We start from the raw sequence: 22,406 nt of genomic DNA on the forward strand, positions 1-22,406 counted from the left end.
TGACTACTGCTGAGATCTGAGGGGACCACGAAGCTTGACCCCACAGTGGAGGTGGTCAATGAAGGATGGCTGACATCTCTCTTCTTCTTATGTGGGCACGTCCTCCCATCCTGGAGCCATGGGATGCAGAGGCTCTGAGACTGAGTGACTATTATTCAGTATAATTTGAACCACGGCAGGATCATCATTAAGGAAAGAAGCACTTTAAGTAGGCACTTCATTTCAGTGACCTTAAGGTCATGAATGCTAGTGTGGAAGGAAGAACAAACAAGTCTTATTTCCCTCCTTTCCTGCAAAAATCTTCTTAGTGGTTAAAAAGAAACTCTGCACTAAGCTATAGGGATATATTGTACAAAACAGAAAATATAGCCAATATTTTATTATAACTACAAATGGAGCATAACCTTTAAAAGCTAGGAATCACTATACTGTACACCTGTAACTTACATATATTGTACATCAACTATATTTCAATTTTTTAAAAAAAGAAAAGGGGAATTCCCATTGTGGCTCAGCAGTAGTATCCATGAGGATGCAGTTTCAATCCTTGGCCTCGCTCAGTGGGTTAAGTATCTGGCATTGCCATGAATTACAATGTATTTGCAGACGAGGCTCGGATACTGTGTTGCTATGGCATAGGCCTGCAGCTGCAGTTCTAATTCAACTGCTAGCCTGAGAACTTCCATATACCACAAATGCAGCCCTAAAAAGCAAAAAATAAAAAATAAAAATAAAATAAAAAAAAAGAAATGCTAAAAAATTCTTCCTCTGATTTCCCTGCTAAGTCATCATAGTTTAAGGAAACTAAGTTTATCAGATTATTTTTTTTTACATTAAATAAAAGGAGTAATTTAGGCAATGGCACTAACTTTATATTTTTAATAAATACAAATTTTTAAACATTCGTTATTATATACAATATATGCTAATTATATAGACTATATACAAATTTTCCTTTATTTTGCCATTTTTAGACTGTTTCTTCCAAAATTGCTTACATATTTCTTAGAGGTTTTCCATGTCCATTTAACACAAGAGATGGTAAAATGCTAGAGATGCCTGGGGAAAGTTGGGTTTTTGTTTTGTTATTAAGAACTGGAATGAAAATTAGAAATAATGTACTTTTCTCAGGTATTTGATCACTTTTTAAAAGTTCCCTTCCATTAGTTTTATGAGTAGGTTAAGAGCACGAATTCCTACAAGACTCCACTCCCAAGTAAGGAGACTGCATGTCTATACTTTACTCCCATGGCTGGTAGTAGATTTGGCTGCAAAGTCTACTAACCTGCTTCCACTATCTGGAGACTTTACTATTTTCTAAGACTACTCTACTAAGAAAACCAAGTTTAAATCACACAGATGTTAACTCCTAGTGGAAAACAGGCACAACACCTGTTGACATGAATCCAAGCAGTTGTTTTGTGGATCTATCTCCTAAAGCAAATGGAAAAAAAGCAAAAATAAACAAACAGGACCTGGAATTGCCATTGTGGCGCAGGGAAAACGAATCTGACTAGTATCCCTGAGGATGCAGGTTTGATCCCTGGCCTTGTTCAGTGGGTTGGGGATCCAGCGTTGCCATGAGCTGTGGTGTAGGTTGCATACATGGCTCAGGCCCTGCATTGCTGTGGCTGTGGCACAGGCCGGCAGCTGTAGGTCCGATTTAATCCCTACCCTGGGAACTTCCATATGCCATGGGTTCGGCCCTAAAAAAAAAAAAAGCCAAAAACAAAATAAATGGGACCTAAGTAAACTTAAAAGCCTTTTGCACAGTGAGGGAAACTACAGAACGACACGACAATCTACTGAAAGGGAGAAAAATCTGCAAATGATATGACCGATAAGGGGTTAATATCCAAAATATATAAACAGTTCATACAACTCAGTATCAAAAAATTTTTTTAAATGGGCTATAGAACTAAATAGACATTTTCCAAAGAGGACATGCAGTTGGCCAACAGGCACATGAAAAGATGTTCAACACTGCTAATCATCAGGGAAATGCAAATCAAAACCACAGAGATACCAAAAGTTGGTGAGGATGTGGAGAAAAGGGAACCCTCCTCCACTGTTGGTGGGAATGTAAATTGGTGCAGCCACTGTAGGAAACAGTATGGAGGCTCCTCAAAAACTTAAAAATAGAACTACCACATAGCTCAGCAATTCCAGTCCTGGGTATATATCTGAAAGAAACAAAAACACTCATTCAAAAAGATACATAGAGCCCAATGTTCACAGCAGTATTATTTAAAACTGTTGTGATATGGAAGCAACTTAAAACGTCTAACTAACACATGAATGGGCAAAGAAGATGTGATATATATCTACAATTGAATATTACCCAGTCATAAAAAAGAACGAAATTTGGCCATTTGCAACAACATGGACAGACTTTAAGGGTATTATGCTAAGCGAAGTAAGTCAGGCAGAGAAAGACAAATACTGTATGCTGTCACTTATGTGTGGAATCTAAAAAATACCAACAAGTTAGTGACTATAACAAAGAATAAACAGACTCACAGATACAGAGAACAAACTACTGGTTACCAATAGAGAAGAGGAGGAAGGGACAATATAAGGGTAAGGGATTAGAGGTACAAATTAAGTATAAAAAAGCTACAAGGGTATATTGTACAACAAGGGGAATATAGCAAATATTTTATAATAACTATAAATGGAATGTAACCTTTAAAAAATTGTGAATCTCTATAGTGTATACCCATGACTTATATAAACTGTACATCAATTATACTTCAATTAAAATCCTGTATGAATACACATACATATATATTTAAATATATATCATATATATTTCATATATCTTTTTTCCTAGGAGTGACAGTCCACATGTCTCTCTGGGGACAATGGTAATAGCTTCTCCCATGGTAGACTCACACTCCTCAAGCTAAACCTCCAGACACAGGGATCTGCCTTTACTGCTGTGACACAGCTCAGTGATATCTGGCTCATGATATCTGCATGATGAGGATGGATGTGGCTGGTTTTGGATTTCTTTTTCAATTGAAATACAGTTGATTTAAAATTTGTTTTGGTTTTGGATGTACAGCATAGAGATTCAGTTATTTTTTCTGATTTTTTTCAATTATAGGTTACTACAAGATATTGAATATAATTCCTTGTGTTATATAGTAAATCCTTATTGCTTACCTATTTCATGTATGATAGTTTGTATCTGTTTCTTGAAGGTTCTATCAGTGTTTTCATTTGGTGTTCGACATTTTTCTTGATGAACTGAATATGATTATGGATTTGTTTTTTTCTTTTTATGCTCCCCCCCCCCATGTTTCTTATCACTTTTAAAAATTAATTTTGGGAGAAGGACTCAAGTGGAAAATACTTCTCTATTTTTTGTTTTGCTCTGCTTTTCTCAAAGGCCTTTGCAGGCTTTTAACATCTCACTTCAATTTCTGCATTTTCTAATGATGGCTCTCAACTTTTCTTGAGTAATAAAGTCCAGGAGTTTCTCTCCCATTGCTGAAATACATTTATGATGTTGCTGATTACATGGAATGAGAACTAACCTTATTTGCAGGTGAAGGAGGCAGCTAGGTGTACATATTGATTCCAGGAGAACCTAGAAAGCTCCCAAACTCCCCTTTGCAACTCGGTAACCACTGCCCCCTGCCTCCAACTCTCCAGTCTCTCCAGCTTGTATTAAGTGCAAAATTCTCTCATTGGCTTCATTTCTCTGATCTTTTATTCTTTTTGCAAAATGCGGGAACCCCTATGATGATATATCGATAAATTTTACCAACTGCTTATACCTTTGAAGGGGAAGTTTTTAAAATCCTTTCCCATGAACAGGTTTTGAAAGTTGGAAAACACACACATACTTGACTGTGGAAGACACACATTCGTGAGAAATATGGGGTGGAGAAAAACCCAGCCACAGGAAGTAAAAGAGAACCCTCACACCAGTTACGGTGATGGGGGCCAGAGCTCAGAGGGGTCCTCCCATCTTTAAAGAAGAGATGTTCGTGCACACCAGGGCCCTTAGACAGTTGGATGAGGTGCTTACCAAGTGAATGAATCCTGCTGCAGTGAACCAGGTGCTGAGAACGATTGATAACAGTTTGGAAAACTTCACTGAATTGCTGGGGGGAGAAAGACAAGGAGTTGGTGGGTTCCGACAAGTTCCAGAGCCACACAAATGCCTCACCCTCTACACACTCATTCTTCAAGTGTGGTTCCTGGACCAGGAGCAATGATATGTTCTTCTCGAAGCATATCAGGAATGCAGACTCCCAGGCCCCACCTTGACCTACTGATGTGCATTGTTACAGGATCTTCTCCTTGGTCCACACACACATAAGAGTGGATCTGGTTCTCAAGTACACTGTGTCACACGCTTATTCAAAAAGTTTAGTATCTGATGATCTCCATTAGCCTGATATTGTACTGACAAAAGGCAGTGTCCTGGGAATCTGGAGAGCAGGCTTGCGAAATAAAAATCTGTATAGATCACAGATGCGTAGGCTCATAATGCTGAACTCACACCAGGATAATGAAGAGGAGCACACAAATCTCCTGTCTCCTAAGGAAAGCCCTAGAGTTTAGCTGAATTCTCTGTGGTTCTCAGTGGGCCACTCTCCCACAAGAACAGCCCCCATCTGATCCCAAATGTGCCGTCATGCATAAACTCTCAGCACTGAGATCCACCTGGCCAGTACTATCTGATGCTTCTAGTGAGAACAGAGAGGCATGGAGAGTTTAAAACTTTAGCAGTATTGATGCTGAAAGGTAGTTTGGATTTTTTCAATTTTAATTTTAATATTTGAAGACATTTAGGTGGCTCTATTTCTCTCAGAAAGAGTTTACTGCTGCTACTGGGCAGCTCTCAGGCTCAGAGGAACTGTCCTACATTTCCAGATGGCAGTGGTGTGGACGATGACAGTGAATATGTATAGTCAGTGTCTGAATTGCTTCAATTTAAAGAAAAATTGAGGGGGGAGCATAATTAAAGCCTCAATTGACTGACACATGGTAGCTCCAAACAAAGAAAGAAGAAACAAACTCTTTCAAATGACGGCAGGAGTTCCTCCTGAGGCACGGTGGGTTAAGTACCCAACTGCAGTGGCTCTGGTCACTGCGTAGGTTCAGGTTTGATACTTGGCCCTGCACAGTGAGTTAAAGGATTCCATGTTGCCGCATCTGCAGTGTAGGTTGCAGCTGCAGCTCGGATTCAATCCCTAGCCTGGGAACTTCCAGATGCCATGGGTGCAGCCATAAAAAAAAGTAAAAAAAATTAAAAATAAACAAAATGATTGCAAACTTTCCAGGCAGTGTGTGAGGTTAATGCAATGGGGAAAAGTAAACAAATGGTATCTTTGGATGTAAGGGATTTCGTGATTTTCACACTGAGGTCTTGAGAAATGAGCTGAATTAAAGGTTCAGTTAATGTTTGAATTTCTTAATCCAAAGAGTGAGTAAGCAGTACTTGGGGTAGGGCTGGCGTTTACCTGGTCCTGATGGCTCGCAGAATCTGCAAGATTTGAGGGAGTTCCAGCAGCCGTAATGCTCTTAAGAACCTTAAACCTACAAAACAAACAAAGAAAGCTGCCAAAGAAGAAGATCATTGAACAGTGCGGTCTGAATTATCCCACTGCTGGGGCTGGGTCTGCTTTCCTTCTTCCTCTCCCTGAAATGCTCCAATTTTATATATTGCAATGTCATCAGTTTAAGACCAGAACTCTAGTTCAAATCCTGGCCCTGACGCTAAATGGCTGTTGTAATCTAAGGAAACCCCCTTATTTTCGCTAATTCCTCACCTATAGAATGGGAATTATAATGGTACCCACCTCATACGGTTATTGAGCTAATGCAAAACGTATAGCACTACTCATATTTTACTCTATTTAACTCGAGAGCCAATGATCCATTAACCACTTAAACACCTGATTAAAGAATCTCTGTGATATGCTCCTCAGGGTTTGCATGCTGTTTTCCTTTACGCAGTTTGACAACAACTTTGGTATGGAATATTTTGTAGATAATAAATAAGATTACATAAACACTGAGAGAAGCCACAGAACAACCACAGGCAGCACATCCACTTTAAAGACAAAGTAACTAATTAATCAATATTTTGCATGTCTGGATATGATGTTTTACTATTTTCAAAGACTGCAGGAGGCTCTGCACCTCTCCCAGTAGGGTGGGATCCCAGCACAAGAGGTAGGGATGTTGGGGCCCTTCCCCTCAGATGTAGACCAGCTAATTCATAAACAACAACCACTGACACCTGCCTGCATCAGGGCCATTGCCAGGGACTGGGGTAAAAAAAAAAATGGGTTCTGAAAATATATTATGAAACCACACAATCATGGGGGAGAAGTTTTTTAAATGGCATTTAGACTTCAAAGGAAAATGGGTATTTATGAAGGAACACCAAGGGGCTTTGAGATTGTTCTTGAGTCCCACAATTCACTTACCTAGCCAATTACTCTTTAAATAATAAGAAATAAAGGTTGGTGGGATAGTAAAGATGTCTACAATCGAATTCATCTCCAACCAGAACTTGACCTTGTCATCAGCTGCCACAAACTGTGAAATGGAAACAAAACACTTCAATTTCTGTTACCTTCAAATTTTGAAGTGAACACAAGAATGGCTTTTTCCAGCTATATTTCATTCATCAGCTGAGGCTCTGTTCTCATTCTATTATATTTCATTCATCAACTGAAGCTCTGATCTCATTCTACTATACACATACAATATGCACATATATATATACACACACATATACATATTCAGATAGTTATTTATATATAATATATATTTATATTGATATATAGATAACTGTATGTTTATATGTAACTCTAGAGATTGCACCTTTAGCGGGTGCTCAATGAATGAATATGAATCCATCTTACTTACAAAATCTTAACTCTTACACTTCAGCAAAGACACTTTGACCTTCCCACTTCTCCTAGAGCTTTCCAATAATAATTACATATATTAAAAAACACTTATTTGTGAGCAGTGAAGACCCATGATTTAGGATAGTCTTCAATGGAAAAAATACAACTTGTCTAGAGACTGGGCTGGCCAAGCCTTATGTTTTGAGCTTCTCTATTTAAATTAAGAGAACAAGCATTTCCCGAAGGGAAAATCTGCTGTAAAAATAAGAGTGTGATGGTCATTGTGGTCAAAGTAAGTTTTGAAAGAAGATTATAGAAATACATACATATACCTAAGATGTATATGTTTTATATATACATACATATAATTTTTATATGTAAATGTGTGTATATCTACATATGCACATGCATACACGGGTGTGCGTAGATATAAATATAGACATAGACATAGACGTAGTCTCCCACAAACATGGAATAGATAAATCTAGAAATCTAGAATCTAGATCTGGGGTGGGCCCCAAAAAAGTGCTGTGGAATGAGAAAACTATTGAATAAATGAATGCAACAAAATTAAGGACACAAAAGTATTTTATAGAGTTATATGGCATATGTGTCATCAATGGAGCCAATGGCATTTTCAGAGGCTTGTCACTCGGGTTCTGCCAACTTACAATCACTAGTAATTCTTTCTCAGTGGCAGGTGGGAAGCCAATAAGGAGGACAGTGTGACAGGGTGATGATATTTTAAAAAGGAATCCTTTTCATTTGTGCTGAAATTTTTGGCCTGATTTACAGTTTCAAGTGCAGGAGAGAGTTTTGGAGGTCTCATTATACATTTGACAATTTAGGGCCCAGACCCTTTAGATTTAGAGGCTGAAAACAGAGGCAGACTGTATGAGGAAGGCTTCTCTTTGTATCTCCTTACAGATCTCCTTACAGTTATGTGTATCTGTTGACTCCTACTTACAACAGGTACTTACTCTCAACCCAAAATAGAAACTGAAGAAAGCATTGAAAGTCAAATCAATCGGGATGGTTTTGTCTTGGTACGAAGAACAGCTTCTAACAGGGCTGGAAAAAGAAACAAGCACAGTTTATAAAGACACACGTTTTAAAAGCTGCATCTACAGAGGACCAACTAAAGAGAACAGATGGGTGGGCAATTTTCTCTTTATTTACTATGAATGGTCAATCTAACAGTTAAGCGCCCATCTCAAGGAACTTACTTTTCTCTTGGGAGCAGGGTTATGAACAAAACCACTGGGCTATGAATGGAGCCAAAAACAATGGGAGAAGTATTTGCTCTTCTTTTCAGAGAGTTTATTGGTTCTGTTTCCTTTTTATCAATGGGATTCAGAGGCCCAGGAGTTATGTGGCTCTTCTTGGTTTGCAAGACCATCTACCCAGCCAGGGCATCCTGGTTTCTATACACTTCTGATAGAGAGCTACTCTAGGTCAAATGAACTGATCTGAACCAAATTCAAAGAAAATATTCCTACAAGATGAGTAAGCAATCCATGAAGCAAAGACTGCTAGTTCCCCTAGGATCTCTAAAGCAGTCCAACTTGTGTGGTCCTATAATCCTAGTTTTACTTTAGCTGGAAATCAACAGACTTCTCGGAGGATCAACATGGAATTCAGATTAAATCCTAACTTTGGCACAGAAGAAAGGAATGCCTTCAGAGAAGAAGGCATTCCCTTCTGCTCCTCTATCTCAGGCCAGGTCTAGTGTTTTCCTTTCTCAAGACCACCCAAAGTTGTCTAGAACCTACTAGGAACCCTAAAACATCTTCAGAACTTCTGCTTCAATACCTAAAGAATACAAAGGCATGTAAGGTCCTCATTTATGGAGATGACAACTGGAGGCTCAGAGTCCCAGAAACTCTAGAGTAGACTTAGGCACAGCACCCCAGCTCCCAGCAGGAAAGGATGACAGGATGCAGGGGAAACTGATGCATTTTGGGGGAGAGCTGGGTTTAGTGCTTCCTGGGGGAAACTCAGCACTTATCCTTTTTTCTTAATGATCTTGTGTGTGTGAGTATATAGGAAAGTGTATTAAGCATTATTCCTGAGAGGAATCTCCAAATTAGCCAGCAAACTACTGATATAAGCAGATAAGAATGACTGAAGATTTTACTTACTCGGTAGAGTTGATGAAATAGATTACAAGAGACCCAATGCTTAGGACAAAAACAAGGATCACCTGGAAATAAAATCAGGAACAGATGTACAAATCCCTTCTATTAACATGAACATAGATAAATAAAGAAACCAACAAAATTGTGTTTTCCCTTCTCCCCTTGCCTATATATATGTAGACATTTATTCACACATGCATTTGTGTTCGCATTCATTCATTCATTCATTCAAGAAAACATTACTGGACCTTGACTGAGTATTCACTAAATGAACGTATTTTACTTATCTAATTTTATATTTTACACACTTTGGAATAAAGAACTTGTCCTTTCTGCTGCTCCTAAAGTTTTCTGATCTCAAGAAGTCCTATTGTTTAGTCATCCACTTATTCATTAAACATTTGTTAAGTACTTAATGTGCATTATGAACTTTATTACATGCTAGAAAATGAGGGCAGTGGGACACAGACTCTTAACTTGAACTGCCTATTCTGTTGGCGAAAAAACAGTCCCAAACATGCCTGTCTCAAGGACGGTTAGAATTCTGACAGGAGAGCAAGTGTGCAATAAAGTGAGAAGAGAAAATGAGTGCTTAACATACCAATCACTATATCTGGTCTGCAAAATAAGAAAAACTAGTGGACTATAATCAGAAATGTATCCATTTAAAACCCTCGATTCATTTGGTTGAAATCTTTCACAGCCTCCATGACTTTTCTGATTAATAGTAGGTAACTGAACATACCTTCAGTCATTTCTAGTTTACAAGCATTTTTAAAAATATGTTCAGTCCAGTGCAAAATTCTGAATTTTATTTACAATTAAAGCTTCACTCCCTTCTGGCTCAGGTGTTCCTTGGGCAGGCTACCTGTATTGGAAAGGGTTCAGTTTCTTCTCTGCTAAGCCCTTTTGTTTTTTCATTCCTCGTTGCCCACTGACTAGGTTACCTCTGGCCTCTCCAGAAATGTAGGTCAGTGCAGGCGAGTGAACAGAAAGGGGGGTGATGGTGGAAAATGTGGGACTTGACTGGTGATCAGTCACTAAGTTCTCCCTCTTGGGCTCTCTGGACATGGGAAGTGTTTAATGTTTACTTACCTGGGATATTTCAAGGCTCTTTGGAGATCCCAATTCAATTCCTATTCAGGTTCAATAGATACTGCTTTAGTACCTACCATGACCCAGGTATTATTATGGTGATTAAGGGGATATATCAGTCAACAGCATATGCAAAAATCCCTGCCTTTATGGAGCTCATGGTCTAAAAATATGTGGAGTAATTAATATGCAACTTACAATGAGAAGATACATGCTAGGAAGATAAAAGAGAGCAACTTATAAGGATCAGAGATGCTGGGCGAGGGGGCAGAAGGGCTGTCATCCTGATAATATTTAATTGCAAAGCATCCCCTTCATGGTTCCCCTTGAGCTGAGTGAAGGCATATTCTCTCACTGGTTGCTCATAGCTCTTTTCCCAGCATGCCTCACATCCCTGTATTCTGATGGAACCCTGCCCCTCCTTGGCCAGGTTAGAGAAGACTCTCACATGGGAACCATATCCAGCCCAGTGACCAGCTCAAGTATCTTCTGCCCCCACAAACACTGGCATAACAGGGTATCTCCAGTGTGGCCACCCCTTAACACAAACAAGCCAGACATCAGTCCCCTCTGTCCTCAAAGTTTCAAGAGATGCCATCTAACCTTTCTGAGTGGCCCCTTCTCCACCTCTGCCACAACTACAGCTTGTTCCAAAATCCTTTACTTTCCAACTAACCCCAATTTACATGACATTGGTCAAGGCATTAACAGCTGAGGCTGGTTTTCTTCCAGTGGCTCTAGGCTCTATAAGCAGCAGTTCTGCAGCTTCCTTAAAACACCTACTGGCATCTATTTTTCTTGGGGTCTCATCTCTTGCTATTAATTCCATTTTAACATCTGAACCAAGTGTCAGTGAAGATATGACCAAGTTTGTGGGTCTTATGGAGATATACAGTTGCAAGTGTAGTCTGATGTTCAGGAAAAATGTTGGGAGTGGATATGTGGAGATACATACATACATATATACATATATGTATATATCTTAGTAAATTGCTATTAATAGTTTTCATGAAATCTTTTTTCCTCTTACATATAATTACATATTTTGTCTCTCTTACTAAATCCCATGAGTGGTTCTTCATGTATAAATCATGTATTGACAGACTACCAGAAAGACAGTGACAAGGCCATATATTTAGAGCCCTCCACACCATAGAAATTAAAAACAAAAAAAATAACAGAAGAAAATTTTAGCTTTATTCAAACTAAGACCTACTTCATGCCACAAGCCTAAAGAAGACAATCCAGAAATTATATACAATAAAGAGCAAAATGTGTACCATATCATAAGAAGGCACTAACAGTTTGTGAATACTGTTCAGTTTGTCAGTTTGAAATGGGAGATATTCTGAGGGGACTTAAGCATTTTCCTTAGGTTAAAGGGGCAAAGACGCAGTGCTGGCTATTTGGAAGGGTAGGAAGCTTTGATTTCCACAGTGGGGCTTAAAACTCCTGCTTAGTTAGTGGATGGTTATGGGTATCTTCAGAACACAAACAGCAGCCAACACAGTTTACAAGGGGACTGTAAATACACTAAACCTTCATTTGTGAATATTAGCAGGAAACAGAAAATTGCCAGTTATAAGGAAAGTATAAGAAAACAGGAGGAGGAGGCAGACAAAATAGATGAAATAACTTCCAGGCAAAGAGTTAACAGAGAAAAGGTAATTAAACTTTTTAAAAAATTACAATTAGAGTTCCTGTGAGATTCTAAAAATCTGCCAAATAGTAGAAGATTGGAAAGACAAAGGAACATGGGAGTAACACAGAGGTAGTAACTGGAAGAAGCTGCACCCCCCCCCCCAAGGGCTGGCTGGGAGATCAACAAAGAGAGGTTGGGGATTATCAACATTTAGCACCTTAAAAGAGGTGCTCTTTGGAGGTGAGCTTCATACTGAGGAGGGGTCCTGGTTTGGCTGGTAATAGTTCCTCTGAAGAGATGCTATGAGCTTGGTTCTGATAGTGCTGTCAAAGACCACTAATCAGGTGAGGTTGGAAAAAAAAAATGTAAAACATAGGGACAGTTCCCTATTCCACCTCTAGGGCATATGGTAGCTGACAAAGACACATGTAATTTCTGAGTGCCGGCCTCCTATCACAAAGCAGGGGATAGAGGGTGGATTTGGAGCTGAGAAACAAGAGCTTGTATCTAGCAGGTAACCTTACGTGCTAGAACACTTCGAAACAGCAGTTACAGAGATTTTAGGAAAAAGGATTACAAGTCAAGAATTCCAAACCCAACCAAATTCTTGTTCACTTGTGAAAAAAAGGGAAAAAACATTTTTTTAGATATTCGAGGATTCAGAAAGCATACCAGCTACAATTTCCCTTGCAAATGAATATGGCAAGTCCTCAAGAAAAAAATTAGAAAGACAAAATAAGTTACCTAAGAAAAAGTGGTGCCAAATGAAACTTGAAAAAATTAATGGAATCTTTAACTTTAAAACAAATATTAAGAAGAAAACCTGACCCGATGTGCAGTGCTAAAAAACAAACAAACAATAAACCACAGTAGCTATCTGGAACTGAATGTTCAGATTAATTCAGTAATTTCCAGAAGGAGAGTGGAGTGCTGTGGAAGAAAAACATACCAAAGGTCTCATGCAAGAGCAGTATATAGATATAAAACATGCAGATATATTATTAGAGAGAAATACAGGTGGGAAGTTTGTTCTGAATTTCGTTTACCAATGTGCCTATGCTATTCTATTAAAAATGGAAAAAATCCAAGTCAAAAGATGCAACAAATAAGTAAAATTAACACAAAGGAACTAATAAGGAAAGAAAATATCAGCCAATGGTTAGTAAACTGGTGAAGGGTTTACAACACTCCCTACAGTTTTCTAAAGAAGTTATTCACATGATATAACAGAAGTGCAGTTTGGGAAGATTAACATAATCAAGATTACAGAGCAAGATGTGGAGGAGCCAATGTCAGAGTTCATGCCTCTCAAAATTCTCAATCACCATGTGTGTAATTCTGCCTCTCCACCTAAGATAAGGAACTAAGACGTCTCAAAGGTCCTCATTGTTTATACAATACCCATTCTCCCTTTCTTTACTAACATCTGTTAGTTTGTTTAAGCCACTGATATTTAGATAGTCTATTATGCAGCAAATTAAATCTCTAAATATAATAAAGACCAATGAAAAAGATCACCATAAAGGAGAATAATTAAATTCTCTGGTAAATGAACAAATAAATGTATTCTTAAATCAATATAAACAGAAATCCAGCTGCATGATATTTAAAGAGACATACTTAAGAGGAAACAAGACAGGAAGACTGAGAGAGAGCTGGCCATAGACATCCCCATCAGGTGCGAATAATATCCTATCCTAAAAATATCTCAGGGAGGGAAAAGAACACCATGAGAAACACCACTAAAATGAGACCGAAATGGATGTTGCATATTAGCAAAAGGCACAATCAACCAAGAAGACATAATAAATTTATTCATCAACTGATGTTACATAAAATACATAACTCAAAATCTGTTTAAAAAATGTTAGATATTTCATAAAACTATAAAATCACAAATGAAAATTTTTGACATGCCCTCTTCAGTCAGCAAATAATTAAGGCTAAGGAAAACATATATAACAATTATAGTGACTACATATCGAACAAATCTTCTCAAAAGTCCACTGCACGATAATAAAAACTGATCATTTACTAGGCAACAAAGAATTTCCTCATAAATTCCATCAACTAGAGATCATAAAGGTAGTGATATTCGTGGACTATAAATTTTACCAAAGTACAAAAGAGAGCCACTCTGTCCGCAAGGAAACAAAAGCATGTAACACTCCTCAGCAGTAGATCAGGAATCAAACAAGAAATCAAAATTAAAACCTAAAACAACTTAAAGATGAATCAGGCATCAATAAAAATAAGCACATTACCTGCCTATGAGATGTGGCCAAAGGACTCCAGGAAAAATTTTTATAAATCCAATTTCACTGAAAAAACTGCTAAAACGAGCACCGCAGCCCCCACTCAACTCTGCCAGACGCCTGGCCAGGGTGAAGGCTGTGCAGGTGGGTGGGACCTGGCGCTGGGCATGCGCAGTGCTGTCCTGCTCAGCCCATCGAGGTGGAGCCTCCGGGGTTCTGGGTCCCAGGGGTCCCCGGGTTCAGGAGGAAGATGCCTGGCAGCCCTGGGCAGAGCTGACTGGGGAGGAAATGTGAGCGCGAGCTCGGAAAGACTCAGTTAATCAAAGCTGCCCCAGCCACGAAAAACTGTTAGGAAATTCAGTGGTGAGGAGACTGACCAATGTGATGTCACAGGAGGAAACGCAGTACTGATCAGGATCCTTGTGACTCAGGAAGCCATGAAAAGGAAGCAGCCTGAGAAGTACCACGCTGCTTCTGCAGAGGAACAGGCAACCATGGAACCTAACTCCCGCACTACCTTCCGCAGGGCACTGAAAAACTGGCAGCCTGTGATGGGCCGGCACTCATCCTCAAAGGTGCCCACTTCTACCAGGTCCCTGTGACACTAGCCTACCAGTGCGGTCGCTTCCTGACCTTGAAAAAGCACCACCTGTGGAGTGTGGTATCCAAGGAGTGTCAAAGTTGCTTCACGGAGGCTTTGGCAACCCGGGTGGATGATGAAGAGGAAGCATGACGGACACGAGATGGCCAAGGCCACCTGCACCCTGTCCTGGTACAGCACATAGGAGGAGGAGTGGAGAGGCTCCAGGATGGTCCTCGGGCCCTCAACTATGAGACACAATGTGAGCCACTGCCACGGTGGAAAATTAACCTGTGAGTAAGGATGTTCCTTTTCCAGGGCAAGTTTCACAAGGTGGGGTAGCTTACTTGTTGCGGGTTAAACCTTGTGTCTTTAGGGGCTAAAACTCACTTTCCCTGCCTCATCTCCTTGCAAGGGGAACCTGTTGGGAGGTTTTCTCTGAATAAACTCAGGGTCCATCCATCTGGTCAACCCATCTCAAAGCTTGGGGTGGACCTTTGGATGATACAAGAAGAAGCAATTTCCTATCAAGAAAGGTTTATTAGAAAATTCTCACCCTGAACTTCTGGGATAGCATGTGCTATCTTCATTAAAACTGACTGAGAGGGGGAATTAAAATAAATAGGGAATAACAGGATACTGAAATTATGAAGGATAAAAGTGATACTAATTACACATATATCATGAGACTAATGAAATGTACAAATCTCCAGCAAGCCGCATGTGACCAAAAAGGAGGTACATGGCCCATCATGAGAGAGAAATGCTGTGAATGAGGAGTAGAAAGAGAAAAAAGGTTCTTTCTAATCAAAGGTGGAGTTGAATCGTCGGAGCAATCGAGGAGACCTTCAAAGTTGCATTCTCTTAGGTGGCTCTTTTTACTTGGAAAATGTCATGTGGCTTTGAGAAACAAAATTTTTCACTTAAACTAAGGCAGCTACGATATTTATTGTCCAAAAATATAACCTTTTAGGAATGAAAGAGACTTTATTCAGGATTACCTGCAAAAACCCAGCCTTAAATGCTCATCCTACTTATAAAATAGATTGTCATGTTGATTCTGTAATAACTGTTTACCATAGAGAAGAAATAGCAGTCAAATCAGAAATGGGGGAACAGGTTTGAAATCTTGAGATGAATGTAAAAAACTAAAAGGAAATCTAAAATTTCTGACACCTATCTTGAAATAATTTAATAAAAATTTATTTGGGATTGAATTATTGTAGTTGTTAAGACACATGTGATTAAAGCAACATAATTATACTATGGATTCTGATAATTATTAGCTATCAAAAGTAAATTTGTATAGGAAATTCATCCAATTGAGATGGATTTTTTCTTTTTTCTTTTCTTTTTTTTTTAAAGGCTGTACCCATAGCATATGCAAGGTCACAGGCTAGGGGCCCAATCAGAGCTGTAGCTGCCGGCCTACACCACAGTCACAGCAACACCAGATCCAAGCCTCATCTGCCACAGACACCAAAGATCATGGCAATGCCAGATCCTTAACCCACATCTGAGGGAGGCCAGGGATCAAACCCTCATCCTCATGGATACTAGTCCGATTTGTTACCGCTGAGATACAATGGGAATTCCGAGATGGATTTTTTCAATTACTATATGTATTTATGGATTTTACTTACTGCTAGAATGCGATAGGATTCAGCATCAATTTCAGTTATTTATTTTATGTATGTAAATACAAGCACTGAGTATTCTGTTTACAAAAACATTAATTATAGTCAATGCTTAGATATACTTATTAAATGCCAGGCACATCTATAATTCACTTAATTGACCTCATGTAATAATAACAATATGTTAACTCATATAGTAACTCCTTTATTCATTGACATAGACTATCTATAGATAGTATTTTTATCCCCATTTTATAATTTTTACATTTCACCTCTTTATGTGTCAGATTCCTCATTTATCTCTTCGGTAAAATGGATTGTAAAAGAGAGGTGGGAAAGGAATATTGGTGTGGTGAGCCCATGGGTAGATTCATTTTAGGATCTAGCACCTCTGAAAGCTGGAGTCCTGGTCGGACCCGCTGGCCCTTGGGTGTTTTGTTAGAAACTACACACAAATACCCGCAGCTTTTCCTGGGTTGTATCCTGATTTGAAAACACAAGATCAGTGGAGATTAACTTGAATCCAGACCTAATTTTACTTCCACCAGCTCTACTAACCATTCACTTTACTACTCTCTGCAAACAACTGCCACAGGGAATAAGACATTTTAACATTTCAAAATTTAAATTTTATAGATACAACTTATGGGGGAAGATGAGTTGTCATAAGCGGTCTAAAGAAAAAAATTCCGAGTCTCAATTTTTCCATCATTAAAGAAATAATGTTTATTGGAATGTAATCAATGACCGTTCCTTCACCACCCACTCCCTATATGCACTGCTTATATGGTAGATGGTACAAGTTTTCTTCTGCCTCACCCCAGTGACTTTACTACTAACCAAATAATCCCTGATAAAATCAGAAAGAAGCACACATCTTTCTCTCAAAAATCGTAAAGACAGGGATTTCAAAAAAAGAGATCTGAGTTCCTGTCGTGGCTCAGCAGTTAAAAAAATCTGACTAGCATCCATGAAGGCAAAGGTTTGTTTGATCCCTGGCCTTGCTCAGTGGGTTAGGGACCCGGTGTTGCCATGAGCTGTGGTGTAGGTCACAGACACAGCTTGGATCCTGCATTGCTGTGGCTATGGCGTAGGCGTAGGCCAGCACCTACAGCTCCAGTTCGATCCCTAGCCTGGGTACCTCCATATATGGGTGCAGCCCTAAAAAGCAAAAAAGAGAGACCAAAATTTTAGAAGGAAGAAAAGGAGAGGCCCATTCCCAGATGAATCAGTGTTCCCTGTAGAGTTTATCAAAGCAAATTTATTTATGTACTTTAAAATAAGTTCTACAAATTAGTTAGATCTGAATTAAACAACGTTAACCAGAAAAGAGCCGTGCTTGTACTAATTACAAAGAGCAGAGGATGACCTTCAGCCCACGCACTTCTCCTTCCTCCTTATCACCATGTGATGGCAGCATACCCTCAAATTACAGATTTGAGTTTTGAATGTTTCAGCTCAAACGATACTCCTGAAATGACGGCCAGGGTAATATTCATGTATAGGGCATCTGCTACTTCCAGACAATGGCACATAAATATTTCCTTGACACAGCCTTTTCTCTCAAGGAGGGCACAGTGCTCTGGGGAGTCTGGCTGATGTACAGATAAATTTAATAAGAGTTCAATGGATATTATAGAAACTTAGAGAACTCAACTTAATATGGGGATAAGGTAAGATTTCCCCAAGGAGATGATGCCTGGATTGAGTTTTAATATGTCAAAGTTACCTAGATGAAAACAGGACATAAATAAATAATATCTTGGAGGGGCAAACAAGACTTGTTTGCAAATTGAGGAAAAGAGGCTACTGGAATCAAAGGAGGGGAAAAGAGCTGTAATTAAAGAATCTCTAATAATCAGGCCAGATAATCTACTAAAAACTAGCATTACAGGCCAGATAATCTACTAAGAAGCAGCATTTTTTGAACTTCGGCTCTTCACCAGACATCCACCTGTGTACAAGGAAAACAAAGTGCACACAACCTTTGCGCTAATCAAGTTTTCTTCCAGCGGGTGGTCTGACAATGAATAGAAAATATAATGCCAAGTAATTATATCAGTCCAAAGTAAAAGCAGGCAGAATCATAGGTAGAGAGTGCAGACACAGTGAGATGCTAGTTGGGAAGTAGCGGTATTTTAGATAAGGCCACCAGGGAACAGCAGACACTTACCTGGGTGATAAAAGTCTAAACACTGACTATACATTACACTTGCAGCTAAAGCTCCTTGAAAAGCTGCTACTGGAAATGTACTTACCAGCACTTGTCCCACAAAGGTCTGTGCTGAGAGCAACATTTCTATACGATCGTGGAATGCTCCCTGGAAGCTGAGACTTCTTGAATGTCTATGACCTATGTTATCTGACACAATTCCCTGCAAGCAAGAGAGAGGAGTTGAGAGTGAGCCGGTTCTCGGAGACAGTCATCTGTATCATGCATGTTGATGGCATCTCCTGCTGTGGCATCAGGCAGACTGCACCCCACCTCCTCCACCCCCAGGAGCACTGAAGTTGCTTCCCCTGTCTTCACATAATGAATTTTACTATGCTGCTCTTCTGCACGGTTTTTTCATTCTAAATTCTGCAGTCTTTGCTGTGCCCTTCTAACATGCTCTCCGCTCCAGACCCTTCATGCTTGCATTTTGGAATGATATTGTAATGATCAGGGTTGGGAGCAGTGTGCTTCTTTGTGTTCTGGGAATAAACATCTTATCCTTTTCTATCATGACACACGGACAAAGAAAAAAACATTACCAATTGATTTCTCCATCTGCTTTTTTAGAGAGTGGAAGAAGGAAGAACATTTTAGCCATTTTATGTTGCTTTTAATTCCTTATCTGGTATCATATCTTGCTGAATTTATAAAATGGCTTTACTTATTATACAATCTCCCCTCTGTATCCATAGGTTCCACATTTGAGGATTCAACCAACCAGCCTCTGATAGAAAATATTTGAAAAGATAATTCCAGAAAGTTCTGAAAAAACAAAACTTGAATGTAAATGCTAGCAACTATTTACATAGCATTTACATTGTATTAGGTAATAGGACTAACCTAGAAATGATTTGAAGTATACCGTAAGATGTGTGCAAGTTATATGCAAGTACTATGTCATTTTATGTAAGAGATTTGAGCATTCCCATATTTGGGGATGGGGGTGCATGTCCTGCAACAACCCCCCTGCAGTTAGCAAGGGACAATGTTCTTTGAAATGTATTATAATCCTATGATGTAAACAAACTAAGTCTGATTAAATCCCTTTTATTTGGATAAAATTATTTCTGTATACTGACTTATACAGAAAGTAACGACCAGCCCATGGACAAGCAGTGAGAACAGGCCAGGATGTGAATCAGACGCCACGTCCACTGACAATCTTGAACTGCCACAGAGAAAGACCCAAGGAAGCTGGGCTTGACTACGCCATGCAGACAGAGGCCTCTGACTTTCAAAAAAGATCATCTTATGCAAAGCTAGGGTTTTGAAATGGCTTAATTATTCTACTGATATTTATGAATGATAAGAAGAGAAGGCTCATTAAATGACTATTTGATAGAGTTTATATCTTGATCAATGATTGCCTCTAATACTTATGACTCATCATGTGCCTCCCTGGGAAGTTGTCTGAACATTGATTTTTTTAAAAAAAACATTTGATGGCATTAATATGGAACACTCATTTGAATTCCATTATAAAATTGAGGTGCCTTCTGTGGGAAAACAAATTGGTCCTAAGATATAATAAAACTGTACTTATGAATGTAGTAAATCTTTTTAAAATGCACATTTAAGAAGAAAATTATGACTCCAAATAATTTTTAAAAAGAACATTTCACAGTATCTAGATTTGTGACATTTTTGCATTAGACCAACTTCCCCAAGGGCTTAGAGAAAAATACAACACTCTCCATTTAATTAGATATGACATTATTGAGAAGCCACTCAACTTTCATCAAACCCTCTCTTCAAGATTTAAAAGCAGAGCAATATAGTCTTCTGGTCGCTCAGACTTCACTTATTAACATTTTGTCACATGCGCTTCCTATTTGAAGTGAAAAAGTTACCCCTGGACTGGAGGGTAGACATAAATTACATCAAAAGAAAGAAATGAAGAATGTAGAAAATGTTTATGGACAAATGGGTTCTCACAATTTTGTAACCACACAAAATGAAGATAATGGGGAAGAAGATACATTTCCTGGAGCAGAAGTCTAAGGAGATTAAATAATTCTACCAAGAAAGTTGTGCGCTGAAATAAAAAAGGTAGAAGGCAAATACACCATACCAGGACTGACTTGTGCCCCCTACCTGGGGTGTTAAGAAGCCAACAGCCCAGGATTCTTTCCCAATTGTTATGCCACTGTTTAAAGTCTTTAATCTAGAAATAATTAGAATGAATCCATCAAGGAAATCTATAAACTTCCATATTGGATACTTCTCGAATATAGACACTTGAATATCATATTATGATATTGCTAATGGCCTTAAAAAAGTCACCAAGTTCTAAATTCTGTTATTTTATGTCAGCATTTAGCATCTCGACAATGTTTCCAGCACCTTTTCAGTATTAATTACAAAGCATAGGTGAAATGGGTTCTCTTAAGGAAATGACTGTGATCCAGCAGAGAAAAAAAGCTGGGGAAACAAATTGAGAAAGACATTTGCCTTCAACCTCTGGTAACAGAATAGCCGTTACATAGCATTTGAGTTTTTCTTTCAAGCTCTTAAGCAGAGTCTTACCTGTGTAACATACCATTATTCTCACCATCATCATTTTCCAACAGTTATTCACCAGCACCCACCCTTGCAACGCTTGTTTGGGTTTGCATTTGTGACTGGATGGCATGTCCATGTAGGCATGGGTTTCTGTGCGTATGTGTATGCAACTCTGCGTGTTGTATTAATGTGTGTCTAAAAGGTCACGTGCCCCTGTGAGTACATGGGTAGCCTGCATGCATGAATGATTTCTAAAAGTGAGACTGGCATTGACCTGCCTTTCTGCCTCCTTCATGGTACCTAACACAATTGTCATTTTAATATTCCAAATGGAGGCACAGACATCGCATTCATGGATGTTTTTCCAGAACAGTGACCTCTGATTCCAGAGCCAACATTCATCATCTTCCACATCAGGCCTTGCTTCTCCCAGTGGTGGCAGAGGGGGTCTGGCCTTGTAGCTGCACCCTTTGGAATGGCTGCCTGGGGTCCTGTTTTCCACCCCTGCCACCAGCAGGATGGGGCAGACCTCTTTCTAAGTCACTACATTGAAGCTGGCTGTGAGCCTGGGGAAAACTGGGTGACTCCTCCACCATCTTCTAAACACAAATGCAAGCCAATCCTGTCTCTGATCTCCACACAGGGGAACTGACCAGGAAAATGCCTTTTCTCTTGCTCTTTTGCCGTTTTTCAATGCCCTTCCAGATTAGCCTGGATGTTAATAAGATGAAGAGTCCACTGAAGAAGGTCACAATGGAGGAAAGAATAAATGCTGCTTGGATCTCAGCTGTACAAGACATTTTCCCCTGGTCTTCCCCACTATTCTCCACTGTCTTGGTTCAAAACACCAGGAGACAGAATTGTCAGGCTGCTTCTTCTATGATGTCATGATCCTTCTATGATGTCAGGATCACATGATCCTGGTAATGATTCCAGGAATCAGAGTTGGGTGTATCAGAGTCCTAATACCAGGTGCAGTAACAGCGAGGGGGTTGGATAGGCAACACAGTGCTGACTCAAAGGAGGCAATGGAATGAATGCCAGGCAGCAAAAGGTCCACAATGTGGGTCTTCGGAAGACCAGGATCTAGATGGGATGCTGTTCTGGACTTTCTCCATGACCTGAAGGAAACTGCATCCTTTGTGGCCATGGGCCATCCGTTCAGTTTGTGCAAACCACTTTAGAACAACTTTTTCTGAGTGAAATGACTTCCAACCACCTGTGTGTCCAGGTGCTGATTCTTCTCCTGAGCAAGAATCATGGATGAGAGAAGTACTTCAAGATTTCTGCATATCCTCTCAGTCAGAAGGGCACGGTACAGAGCGCAGGTATTGTAGGAGGCAATTTCACAGGTGAACCCTGGTTGATTGCTTTTGACCTGGGGAATCTGTTCCCCTTATCTCTTCTTTGTAGGACCCTTTCCTCTCTTGCTTTTTATCCCTGCCCTGTCAGCAAACCCTT

At 39.4% G+C, this 22,406-nt stretch overlaps 1 protein-coding gene across 1 annotated transcript in view; it reads right to left on the reverse strand.

Annotated features, from left to right (window-relative positions):
- Window positions 1-21,745, reverse strand: part of KCNU1 (potassium calcium-activated channel subfamily U member 1) — a 127,899-nt gene extending 106,154 nt beyond the window's left edge. The window contains 7 exon segments of the mRNA XM_047770421.1: window positions 4,040-4,115; window positions 5,481-5,556; window positions 6,453-6,564; window positions 7,862-7,952; window positions 9,023-9,084; window positions 18,487-18,603; window positions 21,599-21,745. Of these exon segments, the coding sequence (XP_047626377.1) occupies window positions 4,040-4,115; window positions 5,481-5,556; window positions 6,453-6,564; window positions 7,862-7,952; window positions 9,023-9,084; window positions 18,487-18,603; window positions 21,599-21,745 (681 nt within the window).
- Between the last annotated feature and the right edge of the window lie 661 nt (window positions 21,746-22,406).

Source organism: Phacochoerus africanus, chromosome 3 (assembly GCF_016906955.1).
Source record: "Phacochoerus africanus isolate WHEZ1 chromosome 3, ROS_Pafr_v1, whole genome shotgun sequence".
Classification (NCBI taxonomy): domain Eukaryota; kingdom Metazoa; phylum Chordata; class Mammalia; order Artiodactyla; family Suidae; genus Phacochoerus; species Phacochoerus africanus.